This window comes from Pollachius pollachius (genome assembly GCF_949987615.1).
Source record: "Pollachius pollachius genome assembly, chromosome: 16".
NCBI classification, from domain to species: domain Eukaryota; kingdom Metazoa; phylum Chordata; class Actinopteri; order Gadiformes; family Gadidae; genus Pollachius; species Pollachius pollachius.
This window is the reverse complement of record NC_136949.1, coordinates 13,951,922-13,966,254: the sequence shown is the minus strand read 5'-3', so window position 1 is coordinate 13,966,254 and position 14,333 is coordinate 13,951,922. Positions and strand designations below refer to the sequence as shown.

Below are 14,333 nucleotides of genomic sequence, written 5' to 3'. Positions count from 1 at the left end.
AAGCCCGCGCCGTGACGAACGGGGGATTTTACCCCCTCGGTTTTACACAGGAAACTTGAGATAGGACGGTGTAATCGCTGTCATGGCAGTGTAGAAAGGCCTTATGCTGAAGAGAGGGCAGTAGTGCGCACCTAAAAAAGCAGCCAACCACTCTTAAAACACTTCACACAACACAACAGAACACAACACAACACACACACACATCAAGGCGGGTGCTGACTGACTGCACACACACACACACAGACACAGATACACACACCACGACGGGTGCTGATTGACTGCGCGCACACACACGCACACGCACATATACACACCATGGCGGGTGCTGACTGACTGCGCACACACACAAACCTCCGTTCCTAGCTTACTCACCGTTAGAAGAGCTGCAGGCGAAGTAGCCTCATCAGAGACTCTACATGCGTTAAACAGCAAAGTCTCAGAGCTTGGAGTCTTAAATCTTTTGTTGACTTTTGTCAACAGCTCCTGCCTTTCTCTATGTGCAGTATCACACCAAAATACGTAATGTTGGGTTGCCATGGTTGTTGTATTTAGGCCTATGAAGGGGGTTTCCGTTTCATTTAATATTGCATAGTTTCCAATAACACCCACTCAGCCCCTCGCAGCTTATGCGTGACCGTGACGAGTGTGTCTCTTACCTTCTGGGAGTAGTTGCAGGATTTGGTACAATTAAATTCAAAAACGATTGTGAAAGAAAAAAAAGTTCACTGTATCTGGCCCTTTGCATTTAAGCTAGAAGATATAGATATTCGATATTCTAAAAAAATTTATCATAAAAAATATATAATAATAATAATCATATAACTTCCGAATAATCTGGCGGGCCAGATATTATGTCTGGCGGGCCAGTTATGGCCCACGGGCCACCAGTTGCCGACCCCTGGTCTACGCTCACGGCATTCGGTTTGGCTCATTGCTATATATTTTTTATTGGACCTTTAAATGAAAATATTGAAATGATAAAGAATCCTGAAATAAACCAACTTATAGAGTGCAATAATGTGAACCATGTATTTAAATCCAACCTCTGCAACTGCGGAATATGGCTGTGAACTCAGAGCTATACACACGCCCACGCCGTCAGCGCTGTCATTGAGCATTGTGTGCATCGAGCTAAGTGGGGTGTAAAGCGTTGGCTGAAGGCGGCAGGGAGAGTCGGTTAGCTAACCATCCCACCTGACGGCTACCAGCTCCTTCACAAGCCAACACTTCATCAGCATGAACAATACTCTATATTATTTATTTATCTTTGTTCTTAAACTGTTTGCTTGTAATTTGACTGTCAATTATGGCACCCATTGCACTCCTAACCATCACTGGATCCCCCACTCTGCGATCCTTCTCAAGGTTCCTTCCTTGTTCACTAAAGGAGTTTTTTCTCACCCTTTGGCTAGCGTTAGGGGGGCTTCATACACAGGTGGCCCCATAAGACCGCCCCGAGGCTGTAACTTCGATCAACGGCTATACAGTAATGCGTAGATCTACCACTCGCTCTCTCCCCGCCCCGCCGTTCTCAACCTTGATGATGTTCTCCACTAATCACTCAGTGTCGCAGTCACTGACCGCGTAATTGATAGTCATCAACAGTCACAAGCATTGTTACTTGCTGTGTGTAAAATAAAGTATGAGAAAGTCTTAATGTTTACGATAATTATACAGCTGGGACTCCTCTGCCGTACCGCAATGCAATCAGTCCCAGACCGTGCACGTGTGCGCAGCGACCCTGCACGGTTGTATGGAGGGCCAAAAGGGTCAAAACTACGCCTCATTTGAGACGTGCATTGGTTTAATCACAGCGTTTTCGCTGTCATAATGCTGAACACTATACACATGCACTATGTAGAGGCTGAGTGGGGTGCTAAATCCATGATCGATTCAGTAACACACTGTAGGCTCAACATTATTTTCCCATATATAACCACATTATGTCTGTTTAGTTCACAGAAAGTGAACTAAAGAGGTATTGAACCATAGACTGTTTTCAATGTGAATTGGATGTGTGTTATTGTAGGTCGACATCTATTCTTCTTGGTTCAGTGTAGCTGTTTAACCAACGAGCAATTTTTTTAATTGTATTCCTTTACCCAATACAGTGAACACTGACGTTCGTTAAAGAATGTTTTGTTCACAAGAAGTTTGACCCTTTTGGCCTTCCATTCATCATCCCGTAAGGCACATTTTTTGGACGGTAACTGTTCCACTCCTAGCCTGTACAGCTCTGTGTTGACTCTGGGAGAGTCAGTACCTCCATTTTTGCTTTAAGTTTATGGCCACAAAGTCATATTGGTGGGAAAATACACTGGCTCAAGTTAAACTTTTTGCAGTGCATATTTACATTTTATCATTCATTAAATATTTCCCATTAATCACATTTCATGATGTTGAAGATGGTGTAGAACTATAGCATTTATCATACTTATCGTCATGAAATGCAGAGCTCAACAGAGTACACACTCACGTGCACCAGCACCATTTATCACACAAGCACTCACATACGCAGGGACACACACACACAAATAAAGAAGCACATATACTTATTACTAGGCATCATGCAAAACATATCACAGATTAATTTACTAGTGACAAGCCTGCAGGTGTGTGTGTGTGTGTGTGTGTGTGTGTTTGTGTGTTTAGTGTTTATGTCCAAGCTAGCGAGAGCAATTAACAGCGACTTTATGCTGCTTTCTGCCTTGTTCTGATTTCCCCTGAGAAATTAATGACTTGCTCCATCTGAGAGGGTGTGCGAGTGTGACTCTGTGTGTTTGACTGTGTCTGTGTGTGTGTGTGTGTGTGTGTGTGTGTGTGTGATTGTGTGCGTATGTATGTGTATGTGGTTCACTAATTTGTGATTTTCTAAATTGTGTTCCTAGTTCATAATCTATAATATTGCCCTTTGATTTGTGATCTGTGATAATTAATATTTTCCAAGTTTTGGAGAGACTTGAATGGGTGCAACTTTTTGTGTGTCCAGTATTTTTATATAAAACTCTAGGAAATGTTGTTCAATAGTGCATTGAACCGTATGAATTGTAATTATATATATTTGTGTTTGTGTGTGTTTATTCGTGTGTGTGTCTGAGTGTGTGCGTTTGCTTGCCTGTGTGTATAAATGTTGGGCTCATACATAAATAATAAGGCCATTCATCAAAATGCAGGAGAAATATTGTGAGAATTCACTTTAGAGAGAGAATTAGGGGGGAAAAGATTAGTTCTTGAAATTAGAATCCTGGATAACATAACAACTCTTACTGCTCTTTATATCCCTCAGTGGATAGCAGATATTAATTGGAATCACACTGGTTACAATTAAAAAGCCTGAGTCATTGAACTCGGCCATATATCATTACTTTCTCCCTCCCCTGATGCTGGAGATTTGTAACTGCAGATTTCAGGCCCCCATTAGGTTTAAATCAAATGACAAATAAATTACAAAATAACTGTATAAGTATATACATATATCTTTGTATGCACACCATCTTTATTTACACACACTTATGTACAGATGATTATTTTTTTACATCTGTGTGTTTCCATATTTGTATAGCCTTACCGTTCTTTCTGTATTTTCTGTGTATTTATTTTTGACTCATTACTGTATCCATCTGTTTTCCCCTCCCTGTCTCCCTATGTCGCCCCCCCCCCCCCCCCCTCCTCCTCGGTCCCGATCCAGGTGGATTTCCTGGCCCTGGAGATGCGCAAGGGCAAGGTGAGCTTCCTGTGGGACGTGGGCTCGGGCGTGGGGAGGGTGGAGTACCCCCACCTCTCCATCAACAACGGCAAATGGCACCGGATCGAGGCCTCTCGGTAAGACGACCGCACGCACACACACACCTAACCCTAACACGTACGCACGCACACGAAAGCACACACATGCACACGCACACGGATGCATGCTCGCACGCACGCACGCACGCACACACAAACACACACACACATACACAGACTCACACAATCCCTCAGACCAATTCTGACCCTGTGAAACTTCTGAAGAGAAAAGTACTTTGAAAATCACATAAAAAAGAGTATGGAATGCCTTTCAAAACGGGTTTTGTGGGACAATAGGAGTTACATACATTATACAATCGTGCTACATTCACATGAGGTTGCAAAGACATACAGTAAGCTTTCACAAGCTGTCACAGGTCAGCTTGACACGTGTGCCAATCTAGCACAGTGTTCGCGGACACATGCTCACAGGCACAGGTGCCCATACACCTATAACTCAAATCAACGCCCACCTGATAATTGGCCTGCTACAGTAACTAGGGGCGAAACCTACAGAACATTAAACCATTATGGACCTGGGAAAGCATTATGCTCACGTTGAATACACTGCGGGAACTCTTGAAACCTGTCCCCGTTTTGTATCATTGCATATAATTGAGACCCCCTAATGGTTTGAGTTCTGCATTGGAGCGCAGTTGACGCACACACACACACACACACACACACTGGTTGGTATGAGAGAGGCGGCCGCGTTCCAATAGATCCAGCAGTTCGCTCGGCCGCTGGTAGCCGGCTTCACCTGGGAAATTAGCCGCCCACATGACCTAATACATCCCACACCATTTAACGACATCTTAACCAAATGATTATTTTCCGTGTTGTTTACACGGGACAATGCATGAACAGTCCACGTATTATCATTCACTGAGCGGACAGTCGCCTCCACTGCAGCAGAGTTTCCACCTCAGCAGTAACAAACCTGTTTAGATCAGTGTTGGCGTCATTAGTATTATTACATTTCTGTTTGTGTTTGGGGCGGGAGGTCCCTGGGGGGTTGGTGTGAGGGGACTCCCCAGCTCCCATTGCAGGGTACAAACTGCAGACAGCCTCTATTGTTGCTGCTGTGAGCACAGAACATGCCTGGAACATGGTGACTATCCTGTAAGACCTGGCGCTGCGGCTACGCCGACATAACAACGTGTGAACTACACAGGGCCATAGGGGTTAGGGCCCTAGGGGGGTTGCTGGTTTGATTTCTGGGCTCCTCACCCCACCCTAACAGCTCTGAGGGGCTGGTCTCTGCCTTGCCTGGTTCACCCTCTGTAATTCTTTCTCCCTCAAGGTTTAAAAGGCCTGTAGCGAAAAAAAGATTTTAAATTATACAATTAAGTATAAAGAAATAATTAAATAATGACATGTAATAAAAATGTAAATGTGTATATACAGTGAAAAGAGTATATAATAATATAAAATGATGATTGTTATGGTGGAGATAGGGCGGTGGAATTCTCCTTAAACTTGGTGTTAGATGTGACTTATATTTATCCATCTCTCTCTCTCTCTGTCTCTGTCTCTGTCTCTCTCTGTCTCACTCTCTCTCTCTGTCTCTGTCTCACTCTCTCTCTCTGTCTCTGTCTCTGTCCCTCTCTCTCTGTCTCTCTCTCTCTCTCTGTCTCACTCTGTCTCTGTCCCTCTCTCTCTCTCTCTGTCTCTGTCCCTCTCTCTCTCTCTCTCTCTCTCTCTCTGTCCCTCTCCCTCTCTCTCTCTCTCTCAGTAACGGTCTGAACGGGACCATCTTGGTGTATCCTCTGGAGGGCGCCCTGGCTGGCCTGCTGCCTGTGCCTGCCAGCGCCAACTCTCCCACGGCCTTCACCATCCTGGACGTGGACCACAATGCCTACCTGTTCGTCGGGGGCATCCTGGGAACCGTCAAGGTAGCCTGTCCGTCTCTCTGTCTCCTACACCTTCATACTTTACTTTTGCTGACTTTCGCCCTTCTATCTAAATCAATTAAATTAAATTCCAAAAAGCATTATTGGCATGAGAAACAAACGTTTACATTGCCAAAGGAGGTGACCAATTAGGAGGTCAAAGTCTAAAATGTTAAGTACAAATATACATATACATACAGTATTTACCGTCTATACATATCAAATAATCTCTCTCTCTCTCTCTCTGTCTCTCTCTCTCTCTCTCTCTCGCTCTCGCTCTCTCTCTCTCTCTCTCTGTGTTCCTGTCCCTCTCTCTAGAAAGCGGATGCGGTGAGGACCACCACCTTCACAGGCTGCATGGGTGAGACGTTCCTGGACAGCAAGCCCATCGGCCTGTGGAACTACAGGGATCGCCAGGGAGACTGCAAGGGCTGCACTGTCAGGTAACCACCACCACCAGCCCCCCCCGGCCCTCCACCGATCTGATCGGGTCTCTTCGTCAACGTTCAGACATCGCTCTGAGAATCAGAGTGTATCAGTAGCATCAGTAGCACCCTTTTCAGTCTAGACTTTTAATTAGAGTTAAAGAGGCAATCTTGAAGATTTCCGTTTTATTTTCTGGCGACACCAATTGCAATAAGCGGTAATTGCAAGTGTGTTTTTGGAGCTCGCTTCCCAAAGATGCCTGAGGAATTTCAGTCAGTTGGCAGTTGGTTTACTGGCAAAGCTAGCAGAGACTGCCCTCGCACACCAGTAAGTTGAAGAGTATGTAGTGTTTGCTCCACCTACCCTCTCAGGCTGTATCAACACTGCCCGGTGATGGAATACAAGTCACTAGATTTGTCCAACGACACCAGGTTCTCGGCGTTCATAGTACTGCAAATGCAAATGCTTTCATCCGTGAGCCATAGGTTCCATCATTGTTGTGTGACCAAATTATCCGGTGATAGACACATCAAAGGACATTGCATTCATTGAGACCCCTTACCCTCGCACTCTCTCCCGCCTTCTCTTCCTCCCTATCCCCTCCTCAGCAGCATACGTAAGGATGTTCTGAATAACAGGAGTATGGCATGTCATTGCTAGGTATGTCATTTCCCAATGAATAGAACAATGTCTTTACAATGTCTTGTGATGCCTCAATCAACAGCATCATGGCTGACTTTGCCCTACGAAACTTGTAAGCAGACAACGTGTCCACATTCCAAACGTCTCAAATGTGGACAATAAGGATTATTTGTTGGAATGTGGCTGAAGCGCACAAGAACATCCTCTTTGAAGGCCAAAAAAGTATGCATAGAGGACTTTTGCATTGAGGAATCATAGGAATTGTCATAGGAGCAGCAAACTGGTTGTTCTTTAAATGCTGAGATGATGGTTCTGAAGATAGAATGAAGACTCAGCCTTGATGGGATATTGTATGATTGGAAAAGGTCTATGTCTATGGTCTACATTTACAGTGTAGACCAGGGGTCGGCAACCCTAGGCACGCGTGCCACCACTGGCGCGGGGCAGCATAATCATTGGCACACTTGAAAAAAAACAACCTTATTTTTTATTTTTATTTTATTATTATTATTAAAAAATTTCACAGAACAATGCGGCAGCATAATCATTACTACCGATTTTTTTTTTGCACTTTATTCTGTTTTGGGCATTTCCTCCCAGTGCAAATATGTTTAAATTAGTTACAGAAAGCAGTGTTCTGAAATGGGATCAATTAATAGTTTTAAACCTATGTTGTGAGTAATAGAGAAGACAATATTTTAAATATTGTTGCAAGTGGCCTGTATGCATCGCCTTCACATGGTTTTGCAAAGCTGTACAGATCTTAAAGATATTGATGTGGATGGTTCCAACATTCTCATATATTCTCGTTTTTCTATTTCTCACAGTGCAAATATGTTTTTGAATGAGTTTCTGAAAATGTTGTTTTAAGATGGGACATGTGTAATTATAATTTGTAAGCCCATGTTGCAAATATAACAACCAAAAAAACATTTAAAATGTTGATGCATGATTGTGGACTATATGGAAATAGTACAATTCCAGGTTTTCTGGAAATGTTTTTGGTCGCTGTGTCATAATTCAGCTTAATTTTTAATATATTGTTGCTTACGGCACACTCATTAACGAGAAAATGTCAAACTGGCACTGCATGTTGAAAAGGTTGCTGACCCCTGGTGTAGACCATTTGTGGAAAGCACAACTGTGTGCTTGGCATACACACAGGCATATAAAGCCCTTAGATTTGCTAGATCTTTCCAGGCTGGGGTCACAAACTGCATTCATACCCCTGCTAAAAGCATGGGCAAGCTCAGGAAAGAAGTTGCATTCAAAGAATGCTAGCGCATTCTCTGAAAAGAATGTAACTTTCTTCCCATATGCGGTTGTACAAATGTCGGCTTTGCTGCCAGAAGTTCCATGGTCGCCCTTTGTACAGTAGTAGCTGAGTGCCTTCTAATCACAATAATCCTCCCTTAACAATGAGAGCTACCACTAGCTGATGTAGCTACTATACAGTGGTGGGTAGTAACGCGTTACAAGTAACGCAAATGAGTAAAAATGTATTTTTTTAAGGTAACTACTTTTCACGTTCCCTTTTTAAGTCTAATATTTGATTTAGAATTCTACTCTTTACTCAATTACATTTGCCTTCATTAAAATTAGTATTTTGATAAACACATTATCTTCGTTGACTGTAATAAAAGCGTAAAGGTCGCCCTCCCTAGGTTGCAACATTGTTGCGATCCCATAGCCGGGGAGAAGAGTCGACCGTTACATTAACATTTAGGGCATTTAGCAGACGCTTTTATCCAAGGCGACATACAATAAGTACATTTGTCTTAAGAAGTGAAACAATATATCGCTGTCAGTACAGTAAAGATGTTCATAGAACCAAGTGCAAGTACTAACAATCGCTAGGCTATCCCATTCCCCGTGTACAGCAATGATGGCAGCTACTGCAGATGTTACACAATTAAGTACTATGAATAAGTGCAATGTAGATTAAGTGCGTACAATAAGTGTGTACATTAAGTGCCAGGACGTACAACATACAATGGCGGCCGGAAGGGGATGGGTAGCTATGCAGAGTCGAGATGAACTCTGAACAGGTGAGTTTTGAGTCTTTTGCGGAAGCTGGTGAGCGACTCTGCGGTCCTGACATCGGCAGGGAGCTCGTTCCACCACTGAGGTCCCAAACCAGAGAAAAGTTGTGACTTTGTTGATCGACCTTTGCTTGCTCTTAGCTTGCTCTTACGTTCGGACTGAGGACTAGAAACGCCATGGATGCAGACGCGCAGGAAGATATTTTCGGCAGGGGGTGCAGGGTTGTGGAGGGGTGGGGGGTTACGGTCCACGCAGAGTTTATAGAATTCTGAAGATGCTATGTTACACAGGCTCTGTATTCTGCAGAGCACTCTAGAACTTCTTTGTCGTTGTTGTGTCTGGCTGTGAGTGTGCGTGCGTGCTACGCGTAGGCTGAATCGCAATCGCGTCAAGACAAATCTGATTGGCCAATCAGCTAACCAAGCCAGCCTGGTTAGTGTTTCATTGTTAGTGTTCCTCCAAAGCTCTTGCCTTTTGGCATATGCACAAAGCTGCAAATTTACACTATTTTCAAGTGTAAATTTGTTTGATAACACATAAATTACTTTTTTGTTGTATGTATTGTAGATTGTTTTCGCTACAGGGCAATCAGATAAAGAACAGTTTCTACCCCAGAGCTGTTATTTCTCTAAATAATGCAGAATTATAAATTATTGCATTCTCTTACCAATCCGACCTTCAAAATTGGCTGACATTTTTAAATATATATATTTGTTTTTGAATTCTTTAACATTCTATATATATATATTTTTTTTAAAAATACCCTTTTCTCATTTTGTTTTTGTTTTAAAAAGATCTTTTTTTTTTAAAAAAACACTTATTTTGAGAGCCTCTTCCCCAATTTCGTTGCTCTTTGTGCAATGACAATAAAGGGATTCTGATGTTTAATGAACAATACACAACCAACTTGTGAGGAAATTTTTAAGAGTGCATCTCTTTCTCTCTCTCACTCACACAGACAAAAGTACTTTTTTACTCTTACTCAAGTGGGTTTTCCAATTGGAATATTTATTTTTACTCAACAAGATTTTGAAGAAAAGTAATTTACTTTTACTGGAGTATAGATTTTCCGTACTCTACCCACCACTGCTACTATATATAGCCTATCTTGGAAGAACGGCACATCCTCTACACATATGTACAATTCCTGAATGAATGCCAAGTCCATCTTTTTGCGACTTAAACTCTTGTTATTCATTTCACTTTGGAGTTCAAACCACCATCATTACAATAGGGGGACAGTTGAACCATAATCAGAAACGGAGCATGTTATCATTTAGTGTTGATCTAAGGGGTTCAACTCTAACGTGAGCAGCATAACCAAGAACATCCAAATCCCCTTGACTCTCGAAACGTCTTTGTCAGGGAAGCCTGGTGGATGGAGTTAGCCTCTCCCTTGGTCCCAGTTCCTTCATTACCTCGCCATAAGCCCTTCTCCTCTCGTATGTGTGTGCTCTGTACCCTGCGTAAAACCAAACGGTCCTCCCGCCATCTTGTATAGGTACTTTCTCCCTTGCCTCGTGATCACCTTGTGGGATGGCGTCGCAATCCCGGTACCTAAGATCTTTCTACATCACGGTGGTCTGACCATTGCCATTACCCGGTGGGGTAGGGTGCAGCAGCTCTAGCAGTGGGCCCCAAACTTCTCTTTCCCGGGCCACATTGACCAGCTCTGACGGGGGGATATAATCTTTCCACCTAGTCCTGGGTCTTCTCCGGGGTCTCCTCGACACTGGTGGAACGGCTCAAATGACGCCTTTCTAAGCAGAGGAGCAGCTGCTCTAATCCGTGTTCCTCACGGATGGCTGAGCTCCTCACCCTATAACTAAGGGAGACGCCAGCCACCCTCCTGAGACATCCCAGGTGTGAGAGTCGTTGACTCCACATGGGTAACATTTCTTGCAAAACGGAGATTGCATTTCCCCTTTCTCTGTTGGCAGCCATCTCAGTGGTTCTCACGTTGTTCCTTGGGTTTGATCCACTAGCAATGCTAGCTCGAACCGTATCTTTCCCAGTCCGAGGTGTTGACGGATACACCCCTGTGCATGGCCTTCTTTCCCAACAAGTGCAACGTTTCCATGTGATAACTCGAATCCTTCTGCAGGCCGTTTACCAAACGTTCCCTCCCCCCCTCGATGGCGTTGTTCACGGAGGTGGCTAGCTTCTCCCGATGCTATAACAGTTGAAGCTTTTCTCTGACTTTTCAGGGTTTGCAGGTGGATCTTTTGCCGCCGAAATTGCTTCTTTATTGTTCCCCAAAATTTGTAATAGTTCTGTTGAAGTTTTTAGGTGAATAATCAAGTAAATTTCAAACAATGAGGGTTGAGGGTCGCGTGACTACCCCCTGGCTATTGCATTTCCAACAAATTATACTCAAATCATAGCTCTTCATTCTTACCAACCTATTTTTATTTAAAAACTGTTACTTTAATTGTCCAGTTCTCTGCAAATTGTATCAAATCTCTCTCTCTCTCTCTCACCCATTCAATCACTCACTCATTCACACACACTCTCTCTCTCTGTCTCTCTCAGCCCCCAGGCATCAGAGGGTGAGGGCACCGTGCAGCTGGACGGGGAGGGCTATTCCGGGGTGGGACGGCCCGTCAGGTGGAACCCCAACGTCTCCACGGTGACCTTCAAGTTCCGCACCTTCTCTTCAGATGCCTTGCTCATGTACCTGGCCACCGACGACATGGTATGCCACTGCAAGGCCACATACATGCTGACACACACACACACAAACAAACACACACACACATCACACACACACGTCACACACACACACACGTCACACACACACACACACACACATACACTCACATACACATATTGACGCCGCAATTCAATGACAACATACTTTTTAATACAATAAAATGTTGAACGATGAATTAAACATAATAGGAAATGTCTTGGCTTTGTTTGAATCTTAAATGTTGTTGTTAAATGTTATCGTGTTGTATTGTATTGAATGGGGTTAAAGCGTATAGTGTTTAATTATGTTGACACGATGTTGAGAACAGCTATTAAGCTATTCTGTCTCTCTCACTGTATCTCTCTATCTCACTCTCTCTCTATCTTTCACTATCTCTCTCTCCTATTTATTGACATTCTCCAGAAGGACTTCATGACCCTGGAGTTGTCAGAGGGCAAGATCAAGGTGACCTTTGACCTGGGCTCCGGGATGGCCACTGCCACGTCCGCCAGTCGCCATAACGACGGCCGCTGGAAGTCCCTCACCATGACTCGCAACAAGAAGCAAGGTATGCACCGCATCCCGGGAACTTCAGGCACAACTTGTCTGTTTAATTTCATCATTAGTTTGGGAAATAATTAAGTTTCGACATGGTAATAAGAACGTTTTTCCTACTTTACTCCACATAATATTTGGTGGGTGCCGGGCTGTGGCAGGACGTTCTGGGAACCCCTTGGCTTGTTCTTGACTAGGTTGAGTTAGAATTAGTACTGTGTTAGGTAACGTCCGGGGATATGAGGGTAGGTTTGGCGATTGATTGACAGGTTCCCAGTTTCCTGAGTTTATTCATCTCTCCTCAGCCACGGTCTCCCTAGTGGACATCGACAGCAGCAAAGAGGAGGAGATGGCCGCTACATCACCGGGCTCCGCCACCGGCCTCAACCTGAAAGAAAAACAGAAGATCTACTTTGGAGGGCTGCCCACTCAGGGAAACTACAGGTACACGCACATACACACCTACACACAAAAATGCATAGACACATAAACACACACATATGCATAGACACACACACACACACACACACACAAACAAACATACGCATAGACATACACACAACAAAACACACACACACACACACACACACACACACACGACTATAGCAGGACACCCGATCAAACTCACACACACACACACACACATTTAGACCATAGTTTCCGTCACATCACAAATTAAGGAATTGAAATGATCTACTTTCCAGAACCATGTTTATTTTAAAGAACCTCCAGAGTTCACTAAGCAGTCAGCCCAGGAGGCTGTGAGTTATCACGGCAATTAATAATCCAGTAAAGTCAAGACGTTGATAGAAACTCTCTTTTTCTCCAATTTTCTTGTGTAAGGCACCGTGGCTAGGCTAATTAGCCAGCTAATGAGGCTATTAACCGAGAGAATTTTTATTTTTCCGCAGACGTTACCTTCTCCCTCACTAATGCAGAAGTAGTATCTGTAATACATGTATAATGTAGAGTCCGTTTTGACTTTGATGACTTTGTTATCGTCAAGAGTGCTAAATTCTCAAACTCTTATTATGTGTATTTGTTTGCATGAGCTACATCCGCAATGTTACCATTTTTTGTGTGTCTCTACTACAGCATGAAATCCAGGTGAAAATGTTAACTTTAAAGGTCGATACGTGGGATTATAGTTCATGGCATGGCTGCGCTGTACCTCTGTCGGCGGCAAGCCGCTCAACACCAAAGCTGGTGTTGCGTGTGTGTTTGTGTGTGTGTGTGTGTGTGTGTGTGTGTGTGTGCGTGTTGGTTGGTGTGTCTGGGTGTCGTTCTTGCTATTTCGAATAGATAGCCAGAGCCGGCCCAGGCTTTACATACCGTAGTGTCTTCATGTTCTCTATGCCTTTAGCACCTTTTGCGCTTTGATGCTGAGTAATTTCCTATTGAACGCAACCCACTGTGTGTGTGTGTGTGTGTGTGTGTGTGTGTGTGTGTGTGTGTGTGTGTGTGTGTGTGTGTGTGTGTATGTGCGGGTGTGTGTGTGTGTCTGTGTTTGCTAAACAGCCTTTTGAAGTAACTCCAATTCCCTGTGTGTGTGTATGTGTGTGTCTATGTGTGTGTTGGCTAAATGGCCTTTGAAGTAACAACTTTTCACTGTGTGCATGTTAGTTTGTGTGTGTGTGTGTGTGTGTGTGTGTGTTGGCCAAAAGACCTTTTGAAGTAACACCATTTCCCTGTGTGTGTGTGTGTGCAGGTCCGAGGTGACGACACAGCGCTACGCTGGGTGCCTGCGGGACATTGAGATCTCTAGGACGCCGTATAATCTTTTGGGCAGCCTGGATTACACGGGAGTCACCAAAGGCTGCAGTGTAGAGGTGAGAGCTTCCCCCCCCCCTGTACACCCTTACCCCAACCCCAACACCCACCTCAGACCATCATCTGGCTGGGCCCCCATTGCCAGAGCACCCCCCTCCACCATCTGTGGAGGAATTAAATAGATCTTAGGTGACCACGTTATATCATACATTATATTCATTCACACCACTGCCTCTACTGATCAGTGGCATCCCTCTAAATGGATTGCACAAGCACAATAACCAACTTAAATGTATATTGCGAGAAAAACGGTGGAGAAGGTGGTTGTGAGTGCAGGTTGTGTATAAAGTTTCAGCACGTTTAGGTGTACATGTGTGTTGTGTTCCACCTTGTTGGGAATGAATGGCACGTTTGATTTGAACACGCTCTGAATGGAAGCAGTGTCCCTGTTTTCCGAAAAATGTTTACAAAGTCTCACAGATTGTTATTTCATGGTCAACCGAATGCTGGGAACAGACTTCAAGGTCAGC

The 14,333-nt window shown here is 43.9% G+C and overlaps 1 protein-coding gene across 1 annotated transcript in view; it reads left to right on the top strand.

Annotated features, from left to right (window-relative positions):
* lama2 (laminin, alpha 2) overlaps positions 1 to 14,333 on the top strand; it is a 162,262-nt gene that overhangs the window by 130,627 nt on the left and 17,302 nt on the right. Inside the window, exons 50-56 of the mRNA XM_079753729.1 lie at positions 3,689 to 3,822; positions 5,519 to 5,678; positions 5,994 to 6,118; positions 11,319 to 11,481; positions 11,902 to 12,046; positions 12,339 to 12,477; positions 13,742 to 13,862. Of these exons, the coding sequence (XP_079609855.1) occupies positions 3,689 to 3,822; positions 5,519 to 5,678; positions 5,994 to 6,118; positions 11,319 to 11,481; positions 11,902 to 12,046; positions 12,339 to 12,477; positions 13,742 to 13,862 (987 nt within the window). The remainder of the gene's footprint in view (positions 1 to 3,688; positions 3,823 to 5,518; positions 5,679 to 5,993; positions 6,119 to 11,318; positions 11,482 to 11,901; positions 12,047 to 12,338; positions 12,478 to 13,741; positions 13,863 to 14,333) is intronic.